This window comes from Neoarius graeffei, chromosome 4, assembly GCF_027579695.1.
Source record: "Neoarius graeffei isolate fNeoGra1 chromosome 4, fNeoGra1.pri, whole genome shotgun sequence".
Classification (NCBI taxonomy): Eukaryota; Metazoa; Chordata; class Actinopteri; order Siluriformes; family Ariidae; genus Neoarius; species Neoarius graeffei.
In genome coordinates, this window is record NC_083572.1 from 31,668,413 (window position 1) to 31,682,839 (window position 14,427).

Here is a 14,427-nt window from a genome sequence, read left to right on the forward strand (position 1 = left end):
ATCACCCAGCACCTGTTAGACAGCAACTTGACAGAAAAGTACCACTTTGCCTGTTGGTGATGTGCTCTAAAAGCTGGTTTATTTATATTTTATATTTTTTTGGAGTGTTCACGAAATGGATTTGGGAAAAGCAACATATTTTCATAGGACACTGTCTCGGTAGCGTACACTTAAAAAAAAAAAAAAGTACTGTATCTGCTCTGAGGTGTATTTATCACTTTGGCCGACATCAGGAATGCAACGTTTAGTTAATCGAATTTGAGGTGGCGCTGGAACTTAAAGAAGTAGCAGCCTACCTGTCTGAAAGAGTTAGGGAAAAAATGTCAAAACAAACCGACCATGTAAAGCGTCCAATGAGTGCCTTTATGGTTTGGTCGCGAGCCCAAAGACGGAAGATGGCCCTTGACAACCCTAAGATGCACAATTCTGCGATCAGCAAGTGGCTCAGAGGAGAGTGGAAACTTCTGTCAGACTCAGAGAAAAGACCGTTCATCGACGAGGCCAAATGTCTCCGCGCAGTTCACATGAAGGAACACCCAGACTACAAATACAGACCACGGCGCAAGCCAAAGAACGGGTATCAGTATCATGTGGCTTATAACATTAGAGAGCAGGACGCACTCAAAGGCGTACTCACGAATCTGGTCTGTGAAGATTCTCAGTCATCCAGGTCATAGTACACTGTGGGTGGTAAAAGAGAGCAACTGGACTTGCTTGAAGATTCTTGAAGACGTTTCACCTCTCATCCGAAAGACTTCTTCAGTTCTGTCTGACTAATAGGGAGTATCAGGTATTTATCCTCTCATGGATGAAAAGCAATCCTAAGGTGTCGTTGAGTCATCCTGTTGGTGTGGGTCGCTGGGGGTTGGGATCTGTAGAAGATCCTCCTGAGTTTCTCAGATAGACCAGAAATGTAGGGAATGACAATGTTCTTGCATTTATTCCTGTTATCCCCCTTGTCCATTATGTTCCTTTTTCGGAGGATAACAGGAATAAACGCAAGAACATTGTCATTCCCTACATTTCTGGTCTATCTGAGAAACTCAGGAGGATCTTCTACAAACACAACATTCCGGTACATTTAAGAGCTAGTAACACCCTGAAGCAGAAACTGGTCCACCCTAAGGACAGAATAGCCAGACACAAACAGGACAACATAGTGTATGCAATTCAGTGCAGTGAGGAATGCACGGACTCGTATATTGGGGACACAAAACAACCGCTTCACAGGCGCATGGCTCAACACAGGAGAGCCAGTTCCTCAGGCCAGGACTCTGCTGTCTACCTTCATCTTAACAACAAAGGACACTCATTTCAGGATTGCAACGTATGCATTTTAGCCAGAGAGGATCGTTGGTATGAGTGAGGAGTTAAAGAAGCCATTTTTGTCAACCTGGAACGGCCATCACTGAACAGAGGTGGGGGTCTAAGACATCATTTATCAGCCACCTACAATGCAGTCCTCGGCACACTTCCCAGACAACTGAATGCACACCAAAACCCAGCTGTTTTCAGTGGCTCACAGGATGACAGAGAGAACCAACAATTCATTGATCACCCCAATGACTCTAGGCTGTTCACACCCAGCCCCTAGTGTCCCACACCAACAGGATGACTCAACGACACCTTAGGATTGCTTGTCATCCATGAGAGGATAAATACCCGATACATCCTATTAGTCAGACAGAACTGAAAAAGCCTTTCGGATGAGCGGTGAAATGTCTTCAAGAATCTTCAAGCAAGTCCAGTTGCTCTCTTTTACCACCTACAGTGTACTAACGAATCCTGAAAAGACTGCTGCCGCCATCGGAGTGCTGCTAATCAGTCACTCTGTGCCAACGACCCCTTACCCTTATCTGGATATAAACTTGAAAACATCAGAATTGTTGGCGACTACTTTTCCACACACCTCGCTTGATTATTTCGGACATGTTGTTGCATTTCCGAGAATGGGAATCCTTGGTGCCATGCACCCCTCCCCGAGCAATCCTGCTTACATGATGCCCTGCAACTTTCCCGTGTGGATGGCCTCTACTCCTCACACTCCTCCTTCAGCTTTTGTGGTTTTGATAAATATGATGCGCAAGACTCTGCACGAACTTTACTCTGCATTTGCAGCAGCCTTATGAGGGCCACACGCACTTTATACTTTAATACAGTGTCCTGTAAGGACACTTTTACTGCTTAACGCTTTTATGCATATCCTATGAAGTGTAGAGTGCGCGAATATAATAATAATAATAATAATACCATAACTAAAGTTACACCTACTCATCAATATTTAATATTTTGTTAAACGTAGAACTCTTTTTGGAAAATAAGAAACCATAATTAACCCATGAATCACCAAAGAACCCTTTTACTAAGTTTGACTCAATATGTATGAAATCGACAATAATTCAACCACATTGCTGTCCTTCAATTTTTGATTTCCATGAGAACAGGCAAATACACTGGTGAATATACAACATCAATCAATTAGTCTTCAGACCCTTGCTTACTTTAATGCATCCTGATAGGTGTAGGCTTAAAGCAAGTAAAGGAAACAGGGGAAAATGACAAATTTAAAAACATTTTTAAATTGCTTACATTATAAATGTAAAGAGGCAAAGAGACCCCAATGAGAATATAGGTGTGGTGGGGTTTTGTAAATTTCAGGAAAAAAACTACATAGCCTTAAATAATAAACAATTAATATTAGCCTACATGACTCCTGCTTCCAAAGCAATATCAAGCCAATTAAATGAAGCCAGTATGAGATCTGCCTAGATTAAAGACCCACTGACAGTCATTTCGTATTAATTTGTAAACAAACAATATACGACTCCAAAGATAAATTCTGGTTTTAATTCTTGGTTTAACTGTCCGTTTTAAACATCAGAAGTAATTTTAAATTTCGCACAGGGAGATTGACCTGGATATGAACTGGGCTCATTCAGAGATGCCGGAAGTGACGTCACATCAGTGTGTTGTTTTTGTTTACAAGTCACTATGTTGGTTCAGTTCTCACAAGTCTTGTGATATTGAGCTGTGGTTTTTTTGTGATTTCCTTGCGTGAAAAAGTTAAATGGCGTCTAACCAAAAAGGGATTATATGTGTGGCTTATGGGTGTTCTAACACCACGTCGGAAGGAGTGAAACTCCATTCCTTTCCTTGGAAAAAACACCCTGAAATAGCAAAAGAGTGGGAAAGAAACATTTCCAAAACAGGTGCGAACTGGAAGTCAACAAAATGGTCACGTCTCTGTTCAGCACATTTCGAGGAGCACTGTTTCACTTTGTCGTCCAGAACTCGAAGAACGTTTGATCCAACTTATCCACTGGCGTTGGAGGAGTCAGCTGTGCCGACGTTGTTTGACAGGCCCAGGCCGAATCAATCTGTCAAAAGAGAAACAGATGACAGCAGACCCCCCCGAAGGGGCGGTCAAAAAGCGAAAGTCCGGTGGTGCCTTTGCCAAAAGAGAACGAGCCAGGGTACGTGGCTATGTGTTGTTATTCAATACATGTATGTTGTTTAAAATTTGTTGTAACGTCACAAATGCGTCTTATACCATTGCATATTACTTATCAATAGGCCAAAGCAGCTAATACCAGTAATGTACAACAACTGAAAGGCCAATACCTTGTTTCATATATTTCAGGGATGCAAACAGCGCGCCTTTTGGCGGATGGCGCCTTTTTCACGGCTGAATCGTGCAGATCCGAATTTTTTTTTTGGGGGGGGGGCGTTGGAGTGTCTGATTTATAATTTCAAAGTAAATTCTGTATTAAAATGACTAAATAAGCAAATCCGTTACAGTCCATGAAACAGGAAGTATAAGGATGAGGAAAAAACAGTTTAAATCGGGAAGCTGCGCACATTTGCGCAGTCCTGCCGCTCAGGCTGCACAAATGTGCGCAGCTTCCCGATTTAAACTGTTTTTTCCTCATCCTTATACTTCCTGTTTCATGGACTGTAACGGATTTGCTTATTTAGTAATTTTAATACAGAATTTACTTTGAAATTATAAATCAGACACTCCAACGCGCCCCCCCCCCCAAAAAAAAAATAAAAAATTCAGATCTGCGCGATTCAGCCGTGAAAAAGGCGCCATCCGCCAAAAGGCGCGCTGTTTGCATCCCTGATATTTAGTTAGGATAATATACATGATATATGTTTGGAGTGATAGATATAAGATGTCATCCGGCATGTTTTGAAAGTTTGTGAACCCTTTAGAGTTTTTGATATTTCTGCATAAATATGACCTAAACTTCTGGTAGCTACTGTATCTAACATGATCTAACAGGAGCTTAGACATGATGTTTTTTGGAGTGGGACCAATAGTGTGATGTGACCAGGACCATATGTTTAAGACATTATGCTGTTTAAACAGAATCTTTAATAGACGTGAGGGCAGACAATCTCGATAGCTTCCCTGCTTCCTGTTTTGTTTTCATGCAATCCAGAACGACATACACTGATGTGACGTCACTCGCCCTAGCGGCAAAAACGGGCAAATGGCTCATGGCGCTTGTAGAAGCTGGGGCAAAAAACACAAAATCGGCTCTGAAATTCTTGATTTTCTACAAAGACGACCCTTTATTCAAGTTGAGTTTTGGATATTTTATTTCACAATACAGCAATAAAAAAATAAATACACATATTACGTGGTGTAAAAAGTTGTGTCAGTGGGTCTTTAATATGTATAAGAATTAACACTGCCACCAAAGATTCTAGGTTATGAGAGCCTTTGCCTGTCAGGTCTGTCTTTTAAAATGCTTAAAATTGTGTATACTTTCATCTTTAACAAACATGATGATGATCACAAAAAGAAGAAGAACTAAACCAGATGAGGGTGTGTATCTCATCTCATCTCATCTCATTATTTCTAGCTGCTTTATCCTTCTACAGGGTCGCAGGCAAGCTGGAGCCTATCCCAGCTGACTACGGGCGAAAGGCGGGGTACACCCTGGACAAGTCGCCAGGTCATCACAGGGCTGACACACAGACACAGACAACCATTCACACTCACATTCACACCTACAGTCAATTTAGAGTCACCAGTTAACCTAACCTGCATGTCTTTGGACTGTGGGGGGAAACCGGAGCACCCAGAGGAAACCCACGCGGACACGGGGAGAACATGCAAACTCCACACAGAAAGGCCCTTGCCGGCCACGGGGCTCGAACCCGGACCTTCTTGCCGTGAGGCGACAGCGCTAACCACTACACCACCGTGCCACCCAGGGTGTGTATTTGCAACCTTATTTCATCATGGTGAAGTACATAAAGGATGAAATAAATACACAAATTCTTTTCACAATGCTGGGCAGGCTATACATATTAAGGTCTAGCACCCAACATTATTTGGAAATGAAACATGGGGCTCTGGATCAGCTTGTAGCTTTAAAAGATAGAATATGATATGACTGAGTTTCTATAATAGAATGTAATTTTATTCTTAACCTTGCTGGGGGAAAAACCCACGAGAATACAGGTTACCAACCCTCTGATTTAATTTATTAGTTAATTAATAGCCCTGCAGTGATGCGGACATGTTAGAACAGGAAAAAACAATAAAATGTACAGGACAGAGGGTACTGTAGAAACAGGGTTGGGAAACTACGCATTAGCAAAAATCTCTAATGGTTTCCAACACATTATGGAGATTGGTTTACTGGTTTCCATCAGAATCAGACTCCATTAGAATTTTCTCAGTTACTATCAAATACCACAAGAACATTGCTTTCTTAGATGATCACTGTCAAAATAAAATTGAATAAATAATTAGGAACACATTCTATTAAACTACCATTACAGGAAAAAAAGAAACACAAAATTTTTTTTTTTTAAAGTGTTACCTGGAATCCCCCACATTAATTATTTTGTCATTGCAAATGATGCAGACATGTCAGTACGAAACTACATGAGTTATCCTTACATGAACAACACTTACAATAAAAAGTATTCAGTGGTTAAGAGGAATAGACCCACTTTAAATGTTACATTACCTTTCTTGCATGTGCCATATTTTTAACAGACAGGCAAGCACAATCAAGGACACTGTTGGTTTAAACAGAAGTTTTAACCTGGTTTACATCTTGACAGACCAATTTACTAGCATCTGTAGAAACTGTCAGTGCAATATGATGTCGCACGATGTTCTGTTATTCTTTTTATATGACTGGCTTCTTGAATATGTAACTGGTTTTTTTACCTTTAATTTTTTGATCACTTTGAAATTTTGGAATCAATGACACCCAAATGTCCTGATAGGAACAAAAATATTTATACTAATAGCATACAAACATTAGCATTTATCTGCAGTTAAAAACGCAGGTTCGTGGAGTGTTTTACAGCTAACAAGGACGTGCTGTAATCATTGTGCAATGGCTATATAGTACTCCCCAGTGGAGAAAGCCAGGTATAATAAGCCATGGTAAAAACACCATACTTTCATACCAACATAGACATATCATACTTTCCATAATGGACACAGGTCTTTGTTTTGAAGAGTGTACCCCTTTCAAAAGATCAATATATTCTCTTTTTATTCATTGCAAAAACAAACTTTCACTGGCAAGCTGATTGTCATTTCAGGCACTTGTGAAAATGAACATCAAACCACATACAACATTAAATGTACTTAGTACAGGGATCCCAGCAGTAATTGAAAAAAAAAAATAGAGGAATGTAAGAAACTATCAGCAGGGGTCAAGGGGGCTGCAAGCCCCCTGAAGCTGTTGAGATTTTAACATTTAAAGATGCTATAGAACACATTTTTTTACATAGATTTAACATAGAAAAGCAACAGAATTTAACAATAATGTGTATCTATTTGATGCCATATTTTGTAATCAATGACATAAGTGGCAAAAAAAATATTTATAAAAATTAGATGAAAATGTAGCTTTGAAGAATATACTTCTAACCCGGACACTGTTGCGCTATCTCTTTTATGGACGATATCTTTTTTTTCCACGACATATTGAATTAAGTTCAACGCATTAGAAACAAAAGCACGAACTGAGTTAAAACACATTTTCTAGCAAATGGGCGCAGCCATATTGTTTTCTCGTTCTATCGCGTACAGTCTCGCGGTATTTACATCAATTTAACTTCCGAGTGTTCCCGAATGTCAACGAGAACAAACGAAGCTGACAAAAACATCGCTAAACAAGCAAACCAAATCAGAACATATTCTGCTGGTCATTTTACTTAACGGATATACACAGGGGTGAAAGTAACTTTTATTTCTTGCCGGTACTATTATTTTGAGTCATCGTGCGCGCGCCGAAAAATACACCTAATTATTTATTATTGTCTACTTATCAAGCATTCACTAGGACTTCTTATCACTCAGTAGTACTAGTATAGTACTTTTTTAATCACACTATCACTCATCCACCTGTATCAGTTTTTGATTATAAATAAATTGCAAACACATCATTTCAACAAAATTGTTTTAATAATTTTTTTTTAGCTGAACAGTTGAAAACTAACTTTTCATTTTGGACATTGGACACAGAACAGTGTAACAGAACAGAAAAGTGAAAGTTTGTAGGTAAAAGTTGTCCTCTCTTCCTTATCTTATCAAATATATCGTTGTGGTTTTCTGTTGGTGTTTTTTGGATTCTTTGTATTTTCCCACGGGTGTGTCGGAACGTTTGAGAAAGTGCGCGCGTTCTACAGTAAGTGCGTGTGTTCTCAGTGCGCGTGCCATGCATCGGGAGCCTAGTTACTCTGCTCGCTCCAACCAGACAGTAATCTAGAACCTTTGCCCCAACTTCCACTCGATTTACGAATTCTGATCAAAGCCATTTTTAAATAGCCCATCATGAAACGTTAACATGTTTCTTTATATGCCTTTTTATTTGGGAGGCTTTGCAACTAACGTCTGTCTGCTAAAACACTGATTACCAGCTGCGCACTTTATAGCACAAGATCTGGTTAAGCCGTACGCGCGCTGTAGCTCGCTCGTTGTTTGTCCAGCGAAACACTGCACACATAATAGAATATTGAAACATCAACATATGTTTCTGTATATGTTGTTTTTTTTTATTTGGGAGGCTTTGCAACAAACGTCTGTCTACTAAAACACTTTGGATACCAGCTGCGCACGTTGGCGCAAGATGGTTAAGCAGTGGGCTCCGTGCACTATCTCGCACATTGTCTGTCGAGTGAAACACGGAAGGAATTCACTTCAGACAATTCAGAGACAGGTCAGAACGCGTTATATGCAATGTATATTGAGGAAAACGTGTTGCTTTTGGTAAACTGACGTTAGCAGGTGTGGTGTTATGCTTAAAGTGTATTTTTTTTCAGAGACAGTATATTTTTCTTTCTGGTACAGCCAAATCTTTTAGTGGTACGCCGGACCGGCCAGGACCGGCTTACTTTCACCCCTGGCCGTGCCCCAGTTATAAACGGCGTGAGCACAATGTTCTAAAGCTTAACCACGATTTATAAAAGGTGTATTTGAAGCAGTGGCGGCTCCTGAATTTTTTTTCAGGGGGGGCAATTTTCCCCCGTTATGTCTACACGGACCATAAATGTCCACAGGACTGAAGTAAATTGACCTAGGTAGCAAATCAATTGGCCCAACTTGTTTTTGCCTGGTAAATTCAGATATCAATATAGACAATATCTCTTCTCTCCACTAGGTGGCAACACTGAACAAGTTAAAGGTGGCAAACTAAGGCTGCTGGGCCATAGAAGGTTCACGCTGCACGTTCACGTGAAGAACCGGACCCTGGGCCATTAAACTTCATGCTTGGATGTTCACGTGTTGCGTCTGTTCTACTTTGACCGAGTAACCAACAATACGGACTCTTCGGATGACGACGATTGCCTCATTCTGCTTTTACTGAGACAGAGGAAGAGAAAAAGGAACAGAATTTGGAGCCGAGAACACTTCCTTCTGAGAGAAACCCGTGGTGAATTCACCGAACATTCTATAATCTGCTTGACAATCCCGATGAAGAACTATTTTTCAATTATACCATTCAATTATATTTTTTCTGAAGTTTTCCCCTGAAAGCATAGAGTTATCTCCCTTGACCCGTTCTGATTGGCTGGCGCGGCGGTGACCGCATGCATTGACTGGAATTTCCATCTTCACGCCTAGAAAAAAGTGTGCATGTTCATTTCACGCTTCACGCGTGAAGTGTGCAGCGTGCAACGTGAACGCCGTTCTATGGCCCAGAGCAAGTCATGCTACGTTTGTCCACTTTTCTTTACACGCGTGTAGCGTGTAGTGTGCAGCATGCAGCGTGAACCTTCTATGGCCCAGCAGCCTAAGGTAGCCTAGTAAACTAGACCCACCCGCCTAGCGGCCAAAAATATTTTTGCCTACGAGTGGCAAATATTCACATTTAGTCTGGCTTGCCAGGCTAAAACTAAGGAAGATTCATTGTGAAGCCTTCAAAGCAAAACATTTGGCATCACAAGCAATTAATATTACATTACTCATTTATTTTCTCATATTTTTCCAGTATTCTATAATAAGTAGACACAAATTCTTAATTATAAACATATTCTAATTTCTTCATTCTAAAGAATGCAATTAAAGTGGCAGGATATAAATCCAAAACAAGTGTTTATTTAAGTTTTGAAAAAGATGAAGAAAAGCATAACCATCAAACAAACATGTGCAGCTTAATTATGTGTTTTTTTTCATATGGAATTGCACCATTTTAACAACAAATAATAATTCTAAATAAATTCTGCAGTTTTTTCCCCCAAGAATTCCTCCAGAAAGCCATGCCTTAAAAGGAAATTTAAAGTATTACAAGCATGCCAATGAACACAAAAGGCTTTAGTTATTTAGCTATATACACACAAGGTTACACAAGGTTTTGTAGTCAGTGCAACTTGGCTTAACAAGTTGGAAAAAAGGTAAGGTGCTGCTGGCTCCAATGAACACATACTGTACAATATATAAAAACTGAAAATATGCTTAATTTACACCAAGTCAGAGAGAACTTGAGGCTACTGAAATATTCCAAGCATGGCAATGTTAAACTGCCATTGGTAAAACACACACACAAACAACTTTTGCCTAGTAAATTCAAATATCAGATATCACTGTACCGTCTGCTGTGCTACTTCCAGGGTGGAAGAGAACGCAAGGGTAGCAAAAAAGAGCATTGACTACATCACAGCCAGCTAGCCAAGTTTTCCGGTGGTACCAGTTCTTGTTAAAACCTCTTGAGTAGGTCTTCTCCCCCTTCGTAGACACTTGCTTGATGTTTAAATTCGGTCTAGGAGGTCCTAGCTGTTTGATTGCCGTTTTCTCCTCATTGGTACGACGACTAAAGGGAACTTCTTTCAGAGACGCTATCGTATTGTTGCACTCAACATTCGCCATCTTCTTCATAGAATGTTCACACATTTCCCGCGCAAGTTGCGTTTTCCAGCCCAAAATTATGTTCAAAACCCGCCAAAAATCACTTAAACCCCCCCCAATCTGGCAACACTTGTGCGGCGCAACAGGCGTATGACGTAAGCACACTGCTTGTGCGAGCACATAAAACCTAATAGAAAATGCATTGGGAGCATGATTTTCGAAAAAAACGTACGTACCATTAGTGTCAATGGGAGATTTTGGGGCAAATCTGAACCTGACAGAAATCGCCCCAAAAGGGCGTGGCTACACCAGGCGCGACCTTAGCCTGATTGGACAATGACATTACTGTTGCCGTGGTAGTAGGAGTAGATAAAAAAAAAATCTCCCTCCCTGTTTGGGAGTGCGTCGCCCAAATCGCCCCCATTAACGAGCTGCCAGTGATTTGAAGAGTCCTTTATTATTTGTCCGAGTGAAACCACCAGTGATGTGAATGCCATGTCTCAATCTGATACCCAGTCACTTAAAAACATGATGTTTGAAATGCCGATTAATTTCGTTGACACAATTTTCTATCAAAGACGAGACTTGGCTGACTAACTGCTGAGCGGGCAGCGCGAGCCCTGCATGAGACGGAATTGAAGCTCCAAAAACGCACCAACAGAAAAACCAAAATATGGGAGACATTTGCAGAAGTTTTGAAAACAGATTACCATACTTCCTGGCGTTTAGTACCATTATTTTCCTATTTATTATTTTTGCGGCTCGAATGGGTGGATTTGAAAGCGTCGGTCGATGCACAGCACTGCAAAAGGAAGCTGCTGCTGACACGCGTCACACATCCTATGACTTTTTAAACATGCTACTCTTCATCGGAGCTGGTCAAAAATGGCATATTGTGGGTAGATGTGTTTTCTTCTCAAACAGCGAACGTTACTAATTTTATGTGGGTTTTTTTTTTTTTTTTTTAGTCAGCATAAACCCGGGCGGCACGGTGGTGTAGTGGTTAGCGCTGTCGCCTCACAGCAAGAAGGTCCTGGGTTCGAGCCCCGGGGCCGGCGAGGGCCTTTCTGTGCGGAGTTTGCATGTTCTCCCCGTGTCCGCGTGGGTTTCCTCCGGGTGCTCCGGTTTCCCCCACAGTCCAAAGACATGCAGGTTAGGTTAACTGGTGACTCTAAATTGACTGTAGGTGTGAATGGTTGTCTGAGTCTATGTGTCAGCCCTGTGATGACCTGGCGACTTGTCCAGGGTGTACCCCGCCTTTCGCCCGTAGTCAGCTGGGATAGGCTCCAGCTTGCCTGCGACCCTGTAGAAGGATAAAGCGGCTTGATATAATGAGATGAGATGAGCATAAACCCTCTCTCTTACAGGTGCGACGCACCGGCCCTAAATCTTTTGACGGTGCGCAGCACCGTCTCTACTTTCACCCCTGGATATACAAGAGATTAAAAAAACACTTTGGCTAGGAAAAATAGCGGAATTCCGCTAAATAGCGGACGTCTGGGATCACTGTTAGTAATTCAGACAACAAACAGTGGCATCTTTATTCAAGTTTAGTTAAAAAAAACAACATGCTTGTGACTATTCGTTTTGTGTGCAAATGCGTATGCTGCCGATTGCACTATACAGTCAATAATCTTTTATCATGGCCCACCAATAAACAGAGCAGATATTTATTGTAAATCATTGTTGTAAATGAGTCATATAAAAGATCTTTCATAGTGTGATTCCCTAATACTTGTGAACTAGTAACACTCATTGATCTTCAGTAACCTTATCCTTGTCAGGGTCATGGTATATCCAGAGCTGACAATGATAGGATGCCTGTCCATCACAGAGCAGTGTGCGTGCGCACATACTCACACCTAGGGGCCATTGTGCCATCTTGAACCAGTCCCATGTTCCAGCTATTTAAAACTGTTTAGATGCAATCTAAGGAGACAGGTAACAAATTAAAGGAAAAATACAACAATGTATCTTAGTAAGTGTCTTAGTTTTTACCACATGGCGTAAAACAGCTGAAATGCTCCTTGGTATAGATTCTTACAAGTCTCTGGAACTGTAGTGGAGAGATGAACACTATTCTTCTCAACCTTAGTTGGTGTTTTGAAAACAGCATAAAAGACTGCAGCCTACCATGTCACTCAAATCTCCTCAAGGTCTTTAATTGGGTTGTGGTGTGGTGACTACACATACCGGTAGCACATGATTCCCATCCTCATCAAACCATTCAGTAAGCCTTTATGTCCTGTAGATTGCAGAGATTGTCTTCCTAGAAAAGACCACTCCCATAAATGTGATCACAATAACTTTGTATAAATTTTTTAGTGATTCTTTCCTGTAACAGGGCAAGTGGAGTCAAATCACACCAGCAAAATACGTCTGATAACAGAGCGACTGATATTTTCATGTAATTTGTCATCAGTCAACAGTTTGTAATTTGTAACCTTAATAAGTATTAAAGTACAGATAAAATACAGAATTTCTAATATAAGGTTATGGAAATACCAAGAATATTACATTTCCATATACCAGGACTTTTCCATCTATGTGCATGTCTAAAATGTCATTTTGTTTATAGGGATTCTTAACTAGATGAAACATTATTAGTCTGCAACATAAAAGAAAAACTCAGTCCTGCATGTCCATCTCAATAAATTGTACAGGTGCTTATTTTTCAGAAGGGCCCAGCTGTTTTATCTCTGCCCTGCAACATTGCATATAAAAAAAATGCATATCTGGAAGGCAACATGTTCGTATGGTAAAACGTGATTTTGCTCCCTACACACCTCTTGCTCCATCTCTCAGCAAAGTGATCCTTCTAGAGTGGCCATGTGCTCCTTACAAACATGCATCAATAGTATAGTCTAAATACTGCTAGTCAATGTCGTCCCCGTGGGCTTCTAGACATAGTTAAGGGGAGTGTCACGGAGGAAAGCGAGGAGACTTCCCAGTAAAGACTACGAGAGAGGAATAGCCTATACAAGATCACCAATGAGATGGACTGGCACAGAATCACACCAATGGTTATGACCTAAAACAAAACAAACAAAAAACAAACAAACAAACAAACAAACAAAAAACTCATTTTGAGCTACTTCATTTTCTTAAATATCTTGGAATCATAGTGTCAGTGGTAGCTCACCTACCTTTTCCTTTTGGTACTCACTGAATAGGATGGAAAGAAGAACAAGGACTGGGTGACACAGAAACCACAGGAAACAACCCTAAGACAACACATTTTTTTCCTCATTACTTAACATGACAGAGTTTACAACCCTGTCCCAACATTTTTGGAATCGAAGTACAAATTGTAAATAAAAACAGAATGCAACGATGTGGAAGTTTCAAAATTCCATATTCTATTCAGAATAGAACATAGATGACATATCAAATGTTTAAACTGAGAAAATGCATCATTTAAAGAGAAAAATTTGGTGATTTTAAATTTCATAACACATCTCAAAAAAGTTGGGACAAGGCCATGTTTACCACTGTGAGACATCCCCTTTTCTCTTTACAACAGTCTGTAAACGTCTGGGGACTGAGGAGACAAGTTGCTCAAGTTTAGGGATAGGAATGTTAACCCATTCTTGTCTAATGTAGGACTCTAGTTGCTCAACTGTCTTAGGTCTTTTTTGTCGTATGTTCCGTTTTATGATGCGCCAAATGTTTTCTATGGGTGAAAGATCTGGACTGCAGGCTGGCCAGTTCAGTACCTGGACCCTTCTTCTACGCAGCCGTGATGCTGTAATTGATGCAGTATGTAGTTTGGCATTGTCATGTTGGAAAATGCAAGGTCTTCCCTGAAAGAGACGTCGTCTGGATGGGAGCATATGTTGCTCTAGAACCTGGATATACCTTTCAGCATTGATGGTGTCTTTCCAGATGTGTAAGCTGCCCATGCCACACGCACGAATGCAACCCCATGCCATCAGAGATGCAGGCTTTTGAACTGAGCACTGATAACAACTTGGGTCGTCCTTCTCCTCTTTAGTCCGAATGACATGGCGTCACTGATTTCCATAAAGAACTTCAAATTTTGATTCGTCTGACCACAGAACAGTTTTACACTTTGCCACAGTCCATTTTAAATGAGCCTT

The 14,427-nt window shown here is 40.7% G+C and overlaps 2 protein-coding genes across 7 annotated transcripts in view; one reads left to right on the forward strand and one right to left on the reverse strand.

Annotated features, from left to right (window-relative positions):
- The first annotated feature begins 320 nt into the window (after positions 1-320).
- Positions 321-2,129, forward strand: LOC132884558 (transcription factor Sox-21-A-like). The gene is made up of 2 exons (XM_060918417.1): positions 321-629; positions 1,749-2,129. Exons 1-2 carry the CDS (start codon positions 321-323, stop codon positions 2,127-2,129), a joined length of 690 nt encoding a protein of 229 aa, XP_060774400.1.
- Positions 2,130-9,558: 7,429 nt separating this feature from the next.
- The window catches only part of gpr180 (G protein-coupled receptor 180), a 43,457-nt gene continuing 38,588 nt past the window's right edge, over positions 9,559-14,427 (reverse strand). For 2 of the 6 annotated variants that reach the window (XM_060919120.1, XM_060919122.1), the window contains 2 exons: positions 13,474-13,551; positions 9,559-13,358 (listed from right to left, as the gene is read on the reverse strand). In XM_060919120.1, the coding sequence (XP_060775103.1) occupies positions 13,206-13,358; positions 13,474-13,551 (231 nt within the window). In that variant the 3' untranslated portion in view covers positions 9,559-13,205. The remainder of the gene's footprint in view (positions 13,359-13,473; positions 13,552-14,427) is intronic. The other 4 variants (XR_009654518.1, XR_009654519.1, XM_060919121.1 and 1 more) reach the window with 4 other exon arrangements.

Bases quoted from the DNA above. Each gene is read 5' to 3' on its own strand.
- LOC132884558 (XM_060918417.1), top strand. From the start codon at position 321: ATGTCAAAACAAACCGACCATGTAAAGCGTCCAATGAGTGCCTTTATG. The intron at 630-1,748 runs GTACTCACGAAT...AAGCAAGTCCAG, and splicing joins AGCAGGACGCACTCAAAGGC to TTGCTCTCTTTTACCACCTA.